Source organism: Haematobia irritans, chromosome 4, assembly GCF_050003625.1.
Source record: "Haematobia irritans isolate KBUSLIRL chromosome 4, ASM5000362v1, whole genome shotgun sequence".
Classification (NCBI taxonomy): domain Eukaryota; kingdom Metazoa; phylum Arthropoda; class Insecta; order Diptera; family Muscidae; genus Haematobia; species Haematobia irritans.
The window spans coordinates 102057118-102070093 of NC_134400.1; the positions used below are offsets into that span (position 1 = coordinate 102057118).

At 34.5% G+C, this 12976-nt stretch overlaps 1 protein-coding gene across 1 annotated transcript; it reads left to right on the plus strand.

Moving 5' to 3' along the window:
- Positions 1-560: 560 nt before the first annotated feature.
- Positions 561-11846, plus strand: LOC142235689 (uncharacterized). The gene is made up of 3 exons (XM_075306948.1): positions 561-2230; positions 2335-2552; positions 11596-11846. The coding sequence occupies exons 1-3, from the start codon at positions 561-563 to the stop codon at positions 11844-11846; spliced, it is 2139 nt and encodes a 712-aa protein (XP_075163063.1).
- The last annotated feature ends 1130 nt before the right edge of the window (positions 11847-12976 follow it).

Here is a 12976-nt window from a genome sequence, read left to right on the forward strand (position 1 = left end):
AATGACGGAAATGAGAAGATTTTAGCACATAGACAATTTTACACCTTCTTCAAGCTGGATGATGCCGAAGTAGATGGGGGATCTGTTCAATAAGACTGGTTAGTCATTATATTGATTATATTGAATATAGTATTATAACCTTTTTTTTATTTTCAATTATCTCTTTATGAAATTATTTACTTATTAGTTAATAATATTCTACTTACTTTAGAAGATACTGTAAAGCTGAACTTTATTAAGCTTTTTACAGTACATGAATAGTGCTCAATGCTCTTGTCATATATATATTGTTATTTGTTTGCTCTGAACTTGTTTTTGTTGTACCATAAGAACAATGCATTTTTGAAGTTAAAGCTAACTCAGTTATTATTATCTGGCATTAATAGATGGCAATCAAGAGCGAAACATTTTAAGCTATGTGCTTGCATAGCATTAAATGTTTCATGGGCAAAGCTTTCTGTTGTATCTCATTTATTTTTAAGTAACTACAAATTAGTATATGTAGTAAATGTTCAACCGTAGCAAGGATTAATTTAACTGATCTCAAAGAAGATTGCACAATGAATTTTTCTTTAATAGAAAACCTTGGATCCATCATAAATGATAATAGCAAATTGAGAGAATTTTCTTTAAACTCAAATAAATTGTTGAAGGTAGGACATATGAACGTCCAGAGTTTAAATCCGTCTTTTCGTTCCTCTAAATTTGATGAGTTTAAATCTTTGGTGAATGATTCATTACGGGACGTTATAGCAATATCGGAGACATGGTTAAAACCCCATATATCTGACTATTCCATGAATATACATGATTATTTGTTGATTAAAAATGATAGGTTGGACATGAGAGGAGGTGGTGTGGCGCTCTTTATTCGCAAGGGTATATCTGCTAGAGAGGTGTATAGGTATTCGAACCCATCTACATATGAGGCCCTTTTTGTTGAGATCTGCATAAGGGGAGATAATGTGATCGTTGGAGTTGTATACGTACCACACGGCAATTTAGAGGGTATAGATATAGTGCTGGGAGATATTAGCGCAAGATATAAGGATATTGTTATTTTGGGGTATTATAATATGGACATGTTCAGCCCCTCTAAGGCTTGTCGTATACGAGATCTTTGTCACAGCTGTGGATTAAGTTATTTCCATAATCGTTTGCCTACCCATTTTGATATGCGGTATAATTCTACTTCATTGATCGACTTTGCAATCGTCAGTGATATTGATTTTGTGAAATCTTCTAGGCAATTTGTAACACCTTCTATATCACATCACTCGTTTATATATTTAAGCTTTGAGGTTTCTGTCAAAGTTACTGAGACATCGGCCTATGTAAAGGATTATACAAAGATCAATCTAGATTCTATATACGATTTTATGACTGAGGAGATTTTGGAAACTTTGAATAGAACGAACAACGTTGATGTGCAACTTGATATTTTTAACAGGCTGTTATTTAACATGCACGATAATGTTTCTGTCAGGAAAATAGAATATAGGGATAATACCTATTTTATGGACTTGCCAGACGTTAGAAGTGCTTGTAGAGTGCGTCATTTGTCATTTAAGGCGTTTGTTGAAAACCGCAGCTCAGAAACCTGGAGGACATACTGTAGGTACAGGAATAGAGTGAAATCTATTTTGAGGAAACATAAGAAAAGATATTGGACAGAGCGTTTTAGCAGTCGCGACAAGAGATACATATGGGATGCTATTAATAAAAGATTGTGCGGAAGGGCTAGACAAGCAACGGAACAGTTTGACTCTAATTCTCTTAATCAGTACTTTGTTTCCCAGCAAACAATGATATTGGATAGAGTGCCGCATTTTGAATCATTCCCTGATACTGGATTTTCTTTTAGATGTGTGGATGCGATCGAGCTGAGAAACGCGTTTTGTTTTATAAAATCGAATTCGTATGGTGCAGATAGATTACCGTTGAAATTCTTGAGGATTATCTACCCTTTCATTGAACCATTTCTTCTAACCATTGTGAATACTATTTTGACGACTTCCGTGTACCCTCAGAAGTGGAAATGTTCACGTGTTGTTCCGATAGGGAAGAAAAGAGTTGTGAACTCAGTTGAAGATTTTAGGCCAATCAGCATACAATGTACATTATCTAAGGTTGTCGAGATAATATTGAAAGGACAAATCGTGGAGCACTTGGATTCAAATAGTTTATTAAGTGACAGGCATTTTGGGTTCACCCCTGGACGAAGTACAAAGTTATTACTCTTGTCAATGACGGATAATGTAAGGAGAGCTTTGAATGAGAACAAACTCTGTACTATGGTCTCGTTACGTTCAATTTTGCTTCCACTTCTTGTAGGTTAATATATTCATATTTGATTAACCGTGAACAATTTGTTTGCGTTGGCAAAAGAGAGTCCTTGGTTGAGAAGTGCACGAGTGGGGTACCACAAGGATCCGTCCTTGGGCCCTTATTGTTCCTGATTTATGTAAACGATTTTGTTGAATTCATAGATACTTCGAACTGTTCAGTATATCCTTTTGCTGATGACATCAATTTGGTTGCTCGTGTGACAGGCAATTCAGTGATTCTCATCAGGCCACTATGAATTATGTTTTATCTAGAGCTTCGAATTGGGCTAGGGCTAACTATCTTAAACGAATAAAACTAAAGCGATAAACTTTTGCTCGCGGAATGATCATTTTGAATTTGATATTCGCTTCGATGGGATTGCAGTTGAGTTTGTTGACGCTTTAAAATGCTTGGGTGTTACAATTGATAAACAATTAAAATTCGAATATCACATTTCTGAGATATCTTCTAAAGTATGCTCCATATTACGTTGCTTATACAATTTAGATTGTTATCTTCCTGTTTCTGTTAAGATAAATCTAGGGCATTCTCTTCTAATGGCACATATTCTTTATTGTTTGGAGGTATATTCTGGTACTACCCTGCAAAACATAAAAAATCTGCGTGTTATATTCAATCGAATATTGAGATATATTTTTGGGATCAAGCCACATGATCATGTGTCAGATCGTGCTTAAGAATTTCTTCACTGCGGGCTTGAAAGCTTTTTGGTTATAAAAGATTTGTTAATGTTGCATGATATAGTTACAGCTCAAAAGCCCTTCGAAATTGCACAGTCGTTTTGTTTCTCACGATCAACTCGGAATCCTATTATTATAATGCCAAGAATATGATCAGCTGTTTTTGAAAAGTCTTTTTCGGTACGGGTGTCTAGATATTGGAATAGTCTCCCACTTACGTTGCGAAATTTTTCTCATTCCAAACATAAATTAAAATATCTATATTTAGATCACTTTCCAGTAACACAAATTTATATATATTTAATATAAATAATTATTAAATACCATTTATATATATAATCAGATATATAATATATTTAAATTGAATTATTAAATATTATTTTTATTATAATTTTCTATCTGCTCATTGCGTTGTAGTATTACTATATTAATCATATATGGCCCTACTGGGCTAGATTAAATAAATAAAACAAATGAAAATGAAATGAAAATTACATTTTTTGTCTTCTTACCTTCAAACAACCTGTGTTTTTTTCCTATGAAGTTTTTCCACAAGCATAGAGTGTGCTACAAAAGTAAACACTGACAACAAATGTTTTCTATCAGCTGTTTTAGCTGTTGTATGAGATGAGTTGCCGCATTTAAAAAATATGGAAAGTAAAAAAAAATTCCCGGGAATTCCCGGGGAAAAAAACCCTACTTATAAAGTAAACTACTACTTTACTTGCTTGTTTTAGGTTTGATCCAAATATTGTTGAAAGATTTTGAATGGATGTTTGTCATTCCATAGCACTATATTAAATTTACGAAACCTCTAAAGGTATCTATATTAAGACAGAACAGAAAAATAATGGGCTGTGATTTTGAAGAAATTGGGTTTTTGTAAACTTTAAACATTTTGTCACAAAAAAAATCAGATGAGGAAGTTTGAACGAAGAGAAAACAAAAAAGGACAACGTTTCCAATACCCGTTGTCACAACGGTTTTTTTGTCTTTGTTTTTATTCCGGAACATGTATAGTTTCCTTATAAGAAATTTCCAATTTGTGGTATAGTTTACTCAAATGCTTAGAATTCCATAGAATTAGGAAATCTAAATTTATTGATATGAATCACAAACTCGTATTACTACAGAGATAACTCCTCAAATGCATTTTCTATTTTTTGCCTTTCTACATATTCGTCGATATGTAAATATTCTCCACAAAAATTCTTGAATTTTTCCATGAAGTTGGGAAATGAGCATGGTTTCCTTGAAGTCATTCATACATAGTAATTCATCATTCTCTAGGAATACTACAATTGCCAAGAAAATTATATTTTAGTAGTGAACTGTTCACCAGTTATGCAATCAATTCGCCAGAAACGTCGCAACTTTACAAAATATGATGGAACTGCATATTCGTAGAAAATATAATTGTAATATCCAAGTTGAATAGTAAAGGTATAAAAGGATTGTGGCGACATGATAGTCACATACAGTTAACTCAACGTCAATCTATATTTGGTTGGATAAGATAAATCGGCCGACGATTAGGAAAAAAAAATTAATTTACTTCTATAACTCTTCAAAACAATACGTAGATGCTGAAAATGTTGCTTTCCCAGTCACGGAGGCGTACAATTTTCAATCACTGTATCTTTATAACTATAGCACTAGTATTTATATTTGTTTGCACCCTAGACAACGTTCAAGCGGTTCAGCGTTATTGTGGCGATAATTTGGCACAAGCATTAAGTTTACTTTGTGTTCACGGCTATCACTCCAAGCTAAGGAAGCGAGCAGGTATTATTCTATTAAACCCCATTTTCATGTAGCTCCGTTAGGCTTTAATTGGCAGTTAACAGAAAGAAGAAAAAAATGACAATATCTTCTCACCGGTTAACTTTAAATGAACAATTTTCATCAGTTAAGTTCCTAACTGGCATATGGAATATAACGGTACGATGACAGGTTTGTCCATAGTATGGCATAAAAAATCGTTAACTAACGTAGCCCTAATGGAGCTTCATGGAAATGGGGTAAAACATATAACCAGGTATCAGTCCGATAAACCGAGTTGATGAACCAATCAATTTGTTTAATATACATTATTTCAATATACAGTGAAACCTCTAAAACTTGGACACTCTGAAAACCCACCTCCCTCCCAGTTGTGTGGGGACGTTTGCTATATTAACACATTAAATTTAACCTCTCATACCTGTACACCTCCCAAATGTGGAAAAAATTTAGGCGACCATGGGTGTCCACCTTTCAGACGTTTCACTGTAAATAGATTTTAGAATTATTTTCATTCGAAGCACAATTTAAAATGGTTTGAGAATTTATTGCGAACAAATTATAAGAGACTGTGATCAATCAAAGTTTTGTCCACTACTTTTTTCCATCTTTTAGGCAACATACAGATACCGCGACGAAAAACAACACGTCTTTTGACGAAATCAGCGATGTTTTGGCTTCCTCATATGAACAATTATGTATAGCGCCTATATAAACCGATCACCAAATGTGATTTCCGAAGCTTCCAGGAGGTAAAAATTTCATTTGATTCAGTTGAAATTTGATATGTGGTATTATGTTGCCTCTAACCACTTACAAAAATATATCCCCCATATAAACCGGCCCACAAATGTCTTTTCCGGAGCATTCAGGAGGTGCAAATTTCATCTGATCCGATTGAAATTTGAATCGTTATGTCACTAAATGTTTTCTAGTAATCTCGCAAAAATTGGTTCATAATTATATATGGCCCCGATACACAAAAATGGCTCTGCGGTAGTTTGGCTCATTTAAGGCGAAGCGCTGTCTTAAGATAAGCGATATGTTTTAGTGCCTCCAAACTTCCCAGGACACAAAAGTCCAAGGCATTGTGCGGTAGAAATGAAATGAGGAATCTCCTTTTAAAGCCATTCTTGGTTGAGTCGTACTGAGTCCTGGTAGAATCTTTTTCTTTGACTCACAATCAATACCAAAATCCTTAAAAGAAGATCACAATTTTTAAATACAAGTATACATTTTTTTAATGTTCGCGAGTAAGTGACAGAATTTTTCGCTTCATACATCAGTTTGATGCCTTCTAATAAAAAAAATAGTTTTAACCCTTTTGAAATTATTAGTAGGACCTAAGATTTCAAATCCACACTGATATTAAAAACGAAATGCGTCATTAAAATTGAGCCATCGAAACAAATTGGTAAATACAACGAAATTTCTCGTTATTATTAAAGTTCCTGTTAAATATTTCGTTCTATTAACGAACATTTTCATTGTCCTAATGAAAATATTTCGTTATATTAATGAGAAATATCTTTGGTTTAGCTGGATCGGATGAAAATTAACACCACGTACCAGATTTAAACTGAATCAGATGAATTTTGGTCTTCCAAGAGGCTCCGGAGGTAAAATCTGGTAATCGGTTTATATGGGGCCTATATATAATTATGGAGCGATGTGAACCAATTTTTGCATGGTCATTAGGGACCATATACTAACAACATGTTCTAAATTTCAGCCGGATCGCATGAAAATTGCTTCTCTTAGAGGCTCCGCAAGCCAAATCGGGGGATCGGTTTATATGGGGGCTATATATAATTATGGACCGATGTGGACCAATTTTTGCATTGTTGTTAGATACCATATACTAATACCATGTACCAAATTTCAGCCGGATAGGATGAAAATTGCTTCTCTTAGAGGATCCGCAAACCAAATTTGGGGGTCCGTTTATATGTGGGCTATACGTAAAAGTGGACCGATATGGCCCATTTGCAATACCATCCGACCTACGTCAATAACAACTACTTGTGCCAAGTTTCAAGTCGAAAGCTTGTTTCGTTCGGAAGTTAGCGTGATTTCAACAGACGCACGGACGGACATGCTCAGATCGGCTCAGAATTTCACCACGACCCAGAATATATATACTTTATGGGGTCTTAGAGCAATATTTCGATGTGTTACAAACGGAATGACAAAACCTATGGTGGAGGGTATAAAAAAATAAAGATTTTTGTTTACCGACCTTTCTGGTTGGTTCAATAAATAATCGAGTAGGTTGAACGGTTAAAACTAGAAATGCCCATATGTAATAGGTACTTTAGTTATGTTAATGTGGTATCACAATGGGCTGAATAGTCTAGGTGAGCATGACAATAAATCAACCTGCTACTTTAACTTAACCTAACCTTTTGCGACTTTGCGGTTTTAATTCTAGGATAACTAAATTAAAATTAGAATACAAATCTTATTTATCGAATTGTCATTTTCTTTTCGCAGTATTTTAATAAAACTACTGACGTGCAAAAAATGTCACTCTAAATATCCAAATTATAAGGGATACTTCAAAGTAAAAACTGTATTCATAATTGCAAAAAAAAAAAACTTTAAACGAAAGATGAAAAATCCTCAAAATAAATCTTACCCTGTATTTGAAGCGTTTTTATGATAAATCTAAAGATTCAATATTTCAGGACAAGTTCTTCATCAATCAAATCAAAAATGTGTTTCTTTACTTAATTCCTTAATTCAAAGACGTAGGACTTTAACGGAATCGATTAAACGCCTCTTGTGTGAGTGTTCTGCATTTTGTGCAAGGCGTAAGCAAATTTTAGGGGCATATAGCTTTAGATTACTGGCGGACCTGGAAAACGTTAACCTAAGCAGTCTGCTAATGTTTTTGGAACAATCTGGTTGGTTCAACAGAAGAAAATAATCGAGAAGTTTCAGTGGTTAAATCTAGAAGTGCACATATGTCATAGTTACTTTTAGTTAATGTGGTATCACAATGGACTGAATAGTCTTAGTGAGCCTGAAACTTAATCGGGCTGCGACTTTAACCTAACCTAGGACCTTAACGGAAGGACGCAAATTTCCAAAATTTTCGTCCTAAATTTAATAAACAAAATTTTTGAAACTAATCATTCTTTTAATTAAAATTTCATAATTTTAAAGAAATTTGTCCTTAATATTGTGTAAATTGTCCATCCTAAAATGTAGGCTGGGTAATCTTTAATACCATGTAAATTAATTTTCAGTGCATGAAGAAAAAACTTGAAAAAATGAATGAATCCAAATTTGTTTCTTAATATCCATAAGAATTGTTTCTTAATTGTAGTCTTACATCAATTTTATGCTTCTTTCGCTCGGAATTACTACCAAATTAGTTAGTGTAGGTTAGGTTAGGTTAGGTGGCAGCCCGATATATCAGGCTCGCTTAGACCATTCAGTCCATTGTGATACCACATTGGTGAACTTCTCTCTTATCACTGAGTGCTGCCCGATTCCATGTTAAGCTCAATGACAAGGGACCTGCTTTTAATAGCCGAGTCCGAACGGCGTTCCACATTGCAGTGAAAAAAAGTGAACCTACCAGAAAAGAAAATTTTAGTTAATTTTAGAAAAAAGTAGGTAAATTTTAGAAAATTTTAACTAAACTTAGAAACGCAGATGTCGCACCGCATTCACAAAAACAAGTAAATAATTTTCGATATACTCAAGAAATGTTGTTAGAAAAAAACAAGTAAGGAAAGTCTAAAGTCGGGCGGGGCCGACTATATTATACCCTGCACCTTGTAGATCTAAATTTTCGATACCATATCACATCCGTCAAATGTTTTGGGGGTTTGTCCCAAATACATACATTTAAATATCACTCGGTCTGGACAGAATTTGAGAGACTTCCACAAAATCTATAGACTCAAAAGAGAGAAGTTCACCAATGTGGTGGCAGACCTAACCTAACCTAGACTCAAAATTTAAATCGGCTAATGCACTGGGGTAGAACAAAATGTTAGTAAAAAATATGGGAAACATTTAAATCTGAAGCAATGTTAAGGAAACTTTGCAAAAGTTTATTTATGATTTTCGCTCGATATATATGTATTCGAAGTTTAGGAAAATTAGAGTCATTTTTACAACTTTTCGACTAAGCAGTGGCGATTTTACAAGGAAAATGTTGGTATTTTGACCATTTTTGTTGAAATCAGAAAAACATATATATGGGAGCTATATCTAAATCCAAATTTGGCACGCATAGCTACAATGCTAATTCTACTCTCTATGCAAAATTTCAACTAAATCGGATTTAAAAATTGGCCTCTGTGGTCATATGAGTGTAAATCGGGCGAAAGCTATATATGGGAGATATATCTAAATCTGAACCGATTTCAACCAAATTTGGCACGCATAGCAATAATGCAAATTCTACTCCCTGTGCAAAATTTCAACTAAATCGGTGTTAAAAATTGGCCTCTGTGGTCATATGAGTGTAAATCGGGCGAAAGCTATATATGGGAGATATATATAAATCTGAACCGATTTCAACCAAATTTGGCACGCATAGCTACAATGCTAATTCTACTCACTGTGCAAAATTTGAATTAAATCGGAGTAATAGATTGGCCACTGTGGTCATATGAGTGTAAATCGGGCGAACGATATATATGGGAGCTATATCTAAATCTGAACCGATTTCAATCACTTGACTACACTAATAATTGTACTCCTAGTCCAAAATTTCAAACAAATGGGGCCAAAACTCTGGCTATTAGAACCATATTAGTCCATATCGGGCGAAAGATATATATGGGAGCTATATCTAAATCTGAATCGATTTCAACCAAAATTGGCACGCATGGCTACAATGATAAATCTACTCCCTGTGCAAAATTTCAACCAAATTGGGCCAAACCTCTGGCTTTTAGGACCATATTAGTCCATATCGGGCGAAAGATATATATGGGAGCTATATCTAAATCTGCACACTTGACTATACGACTAAGTGTTATGTTTGTACAAAATTTCAAGCAAATCGGTATAAAACTCTGGCTGCTGGGTCCATATTAGTGCATATCGGGCGAAAGATATATATGGGAGCTATATCTAAATCTGAACCGATTTCTTCCAAAATCAATAGGGTTCTATTCTGACCCAAATTTGAAGGCACAAAAATGTGTTCACAGACAGACGGACGGACATGGTTATATCGACTCAGGGACCCACCCTGAGCATTTTTGCCAAAGACACCATCTATATATCTCGTCTCCATCTGGGTGTTACAAACATATGCACTAACTTATAATACCCTGTTCCACAGTGCGGCGCAGGGTATAAAAAATAATTATTGTTCGCTTATTAAAAAAAATTTCGTAGTTTGAAGGAAAAAATTGGAGTTCAAGATTGCAAAAATGTCTCTAGTGTCATCATAAGCGTAGGAATGACTCTGGGGATGGGCTTAGGCCCCCCAGAAAAATCCGATCCGGCTGAAATTTGGTACATGGTGTTAGTATATGGTCTCTAACAACCATGCAAAAATTGGTCCACATCGGTCCATAATATATAGCCCCCATATAAACCGATCCCCCGATTTGACCTCCGGAGCCACTTGGAAGACCAAAATTCATCTGATTCAGTTGAAATTTGGTACATGGTGTTAATATATGGCCTCAAACTCCCATGCAAAAATTAGGTACGTGGTGGTAGTATATGATATTTAACAACCATGCCAAAAGTGGTCCATATCAGTCCATAATCATATATAGCCCCATATAAACCGATCCCGAGATTTGGTTTTGGAGCCTTTTGGAGGAGCAAATTTCATCCGAGTGAGTTGAAATTTGGTACATTGTGCTAATATATGGTCGTTAACAACCATGCGTAACTAGGTTCATATCGGTCTATAGTTATATATATCCCTCAGATAAATCGATTTCCAATCACACAAAAATTGGTCCATATAAAGTTCATAATTGTATATAGCCCCCATAAAAGCGACCCCCATATTTCAATTCTGGCTCTCTACGTATCGTGCAAAAAGTCCATATCGATTCCAAATTATTTGTGGACTTAACTATTCATAACTTTTTTGTCTAATATATACCACGTATGGACTAACTCACAATTTAGAAAACGATGTTAAGAAGTTTTAAGATACCACAACCCAAGTAATTCGATTGTGGATGACAGTCTTTCGTAGAAGTTTCAACGCAATCCATGGTGGAGGGTACATAAGTTGCGGCCTGGCCGAACTTACGGCCGTATATACTTGTTTTTTTTTTTTATAAATTTATTGTCTATTTATGTTGAAGTCTGATTTGTTTACAAATTTTTATAAAATAAAACATTAATTTACCCTATAACTTCAGTGTATTAATTTTTAGCTAGGAAAATTGTTTAGCTACCCTAATGAGTGCCATACGAAGTTCAAGATGGGCGCACTATTGGTAAAATTTACAAATTTTGAAAAATTCGGAGCTATTTTGTGGGAGTCACGAATTTAGTAAATCTTTATGCTTATTTGTCTATATTTTTCCCCTGCTTTAGTTAATTTTACCAACGAATGCGAAAAATTATTAAAGTCATGGAATCTTTCTTAAAACGTAATAATTCCATGAGTGCAAAGTCTTTGGTTATGTTTTGTTTTTCAGTGTACGCTCTATCATGAGGGAGAATGAGTTACGGCTCAATATAACTCAGCGTTTATTTATTTTCTATTAACATCTTTTCCATATTTCATCTGGACCTCTTTTTTTTTGGTATTGGCAAATCCTTATTTGCTCTTATATTTCAGGAAATGGTTTTGATTATGGCGATACAAGAAATGACATTTTGCCTTTGGATGCATTTGACAAGTTGCAATCGTCGAGTTCTAACGGAGTTGAAGAGAAATCGGAAATGTTTGCAAGTCGCTATTTGGACAGACCATTGATGATGGCTCAAACCCATAGGCTTCATAGGCGACACAGCATCGGTGCTTATGACGAGTGCTGCCGTAAGGGTTGCACTATTAACGAGATGACTGCTTATTGTTATGTGCCTTAAAAAAGATTCGTCAGCAACAGGCGGCCAGAAAAGCACTTGATAGACCGACATATAGAGAGAAAGAGAGGAGCAATTGTATCAACTTACTGCGAAATTACAAAAATTCTTATCGAAAAAATATGTGCACAATTTATCATATTCAATATATTTAAACGTAATAAACATTCGCCCATTTAGAATAAAAGAAATTAAAAGAGGACTTTGATAGAAAACCAGTTTATGGCATTTTCGATGTCTTTGCTGTAGTCATAAATTATTCTAAAATATATATGTAGATATACATAACATTCTTATTATATTCGTATGTATGTTGAACATTTAAAGAAAATATTTTGCTTTCGCATTCTCCTTGTAAGAGAAAACAGCAAAAAACAACAACAACAAAAAAAAACACAATCAAATTGTCCAAGATGGACTTTCCGTTTGTTTAATTCTCTAATTGTGTTTGGAAAATAAATTTTATCAAATCTTGGCCATCATAATGATTACCTGGGAAACAAAGTCTTTTCTACATTCTTGAGGGACTGGCCATGGCAACACAGGACTCATTTTGAAATTGCTCCTTTTGAAAAAAAGGCAATCTCTTTAAGGCCAACGTATAATAACGACAATGGTCGGTCAGTAAAAGAAAAATGGATTGTTTGATAATGAACCCTGATTGTGAATTGTTATTTCTTTTACTGCCTTTTTTGTGCAACTTTCACGAATAGATATACAATCTTCTTTCTTATTTCATTGCTTTTTTGATTCTTCAGAGACCATTCAATTGTGTTGTAATTTCATAACAAAAACAAAAACGAAATTAAATAAATTGTTGTGGGCCCTAAAATATAATTTTATTTCTACTGTTACAGATTAAAGATAGGATTTCAGAAATTTAGTAAAAGCATCCCCATTTGTTACTATAGCGTATATCGAGTTACTTATTTACTGACTTTCTAATCTCTATTTGTACCCTAAGCGGAGGGTGCAATAGTCCTGTTTCTAACTGAAATATTAGTCCTCGATCTTCTATACTCTTCTACTGGGTTCCGAATAGAAGGACCAATTATCTGGTTGGCGGGGAAGGGGTTTTGGTTGCAGTTCATAACCTATTCCCTTCGTCTGTTGTTGATATTCCAGGTTATGAT

Bases quoted from the DNA above. Each gene is read 5' to 3' on its own strand.
- LOC142235689 (XM_075306948.1), top strand. From the start codon at position 561: ATGAATTTTTCTTTAATAGAAAACCTTGGATCCATCATAAATGATAAT. The intron at 2,231-2,334 runs GTTATTACTCTT...CACTTCTTGTAG, and splicing joins ACCCCTGGACGAAGTACAAA to GTTAATATATTCATATTTGA. The intron at 2,553-11,595 runs GCAATTCAGTGA...CTTATATTTCAG, and splicing joins TTTGGTTGCTCGTGTGACAG to GAAATGGTTTTGATTATGGC.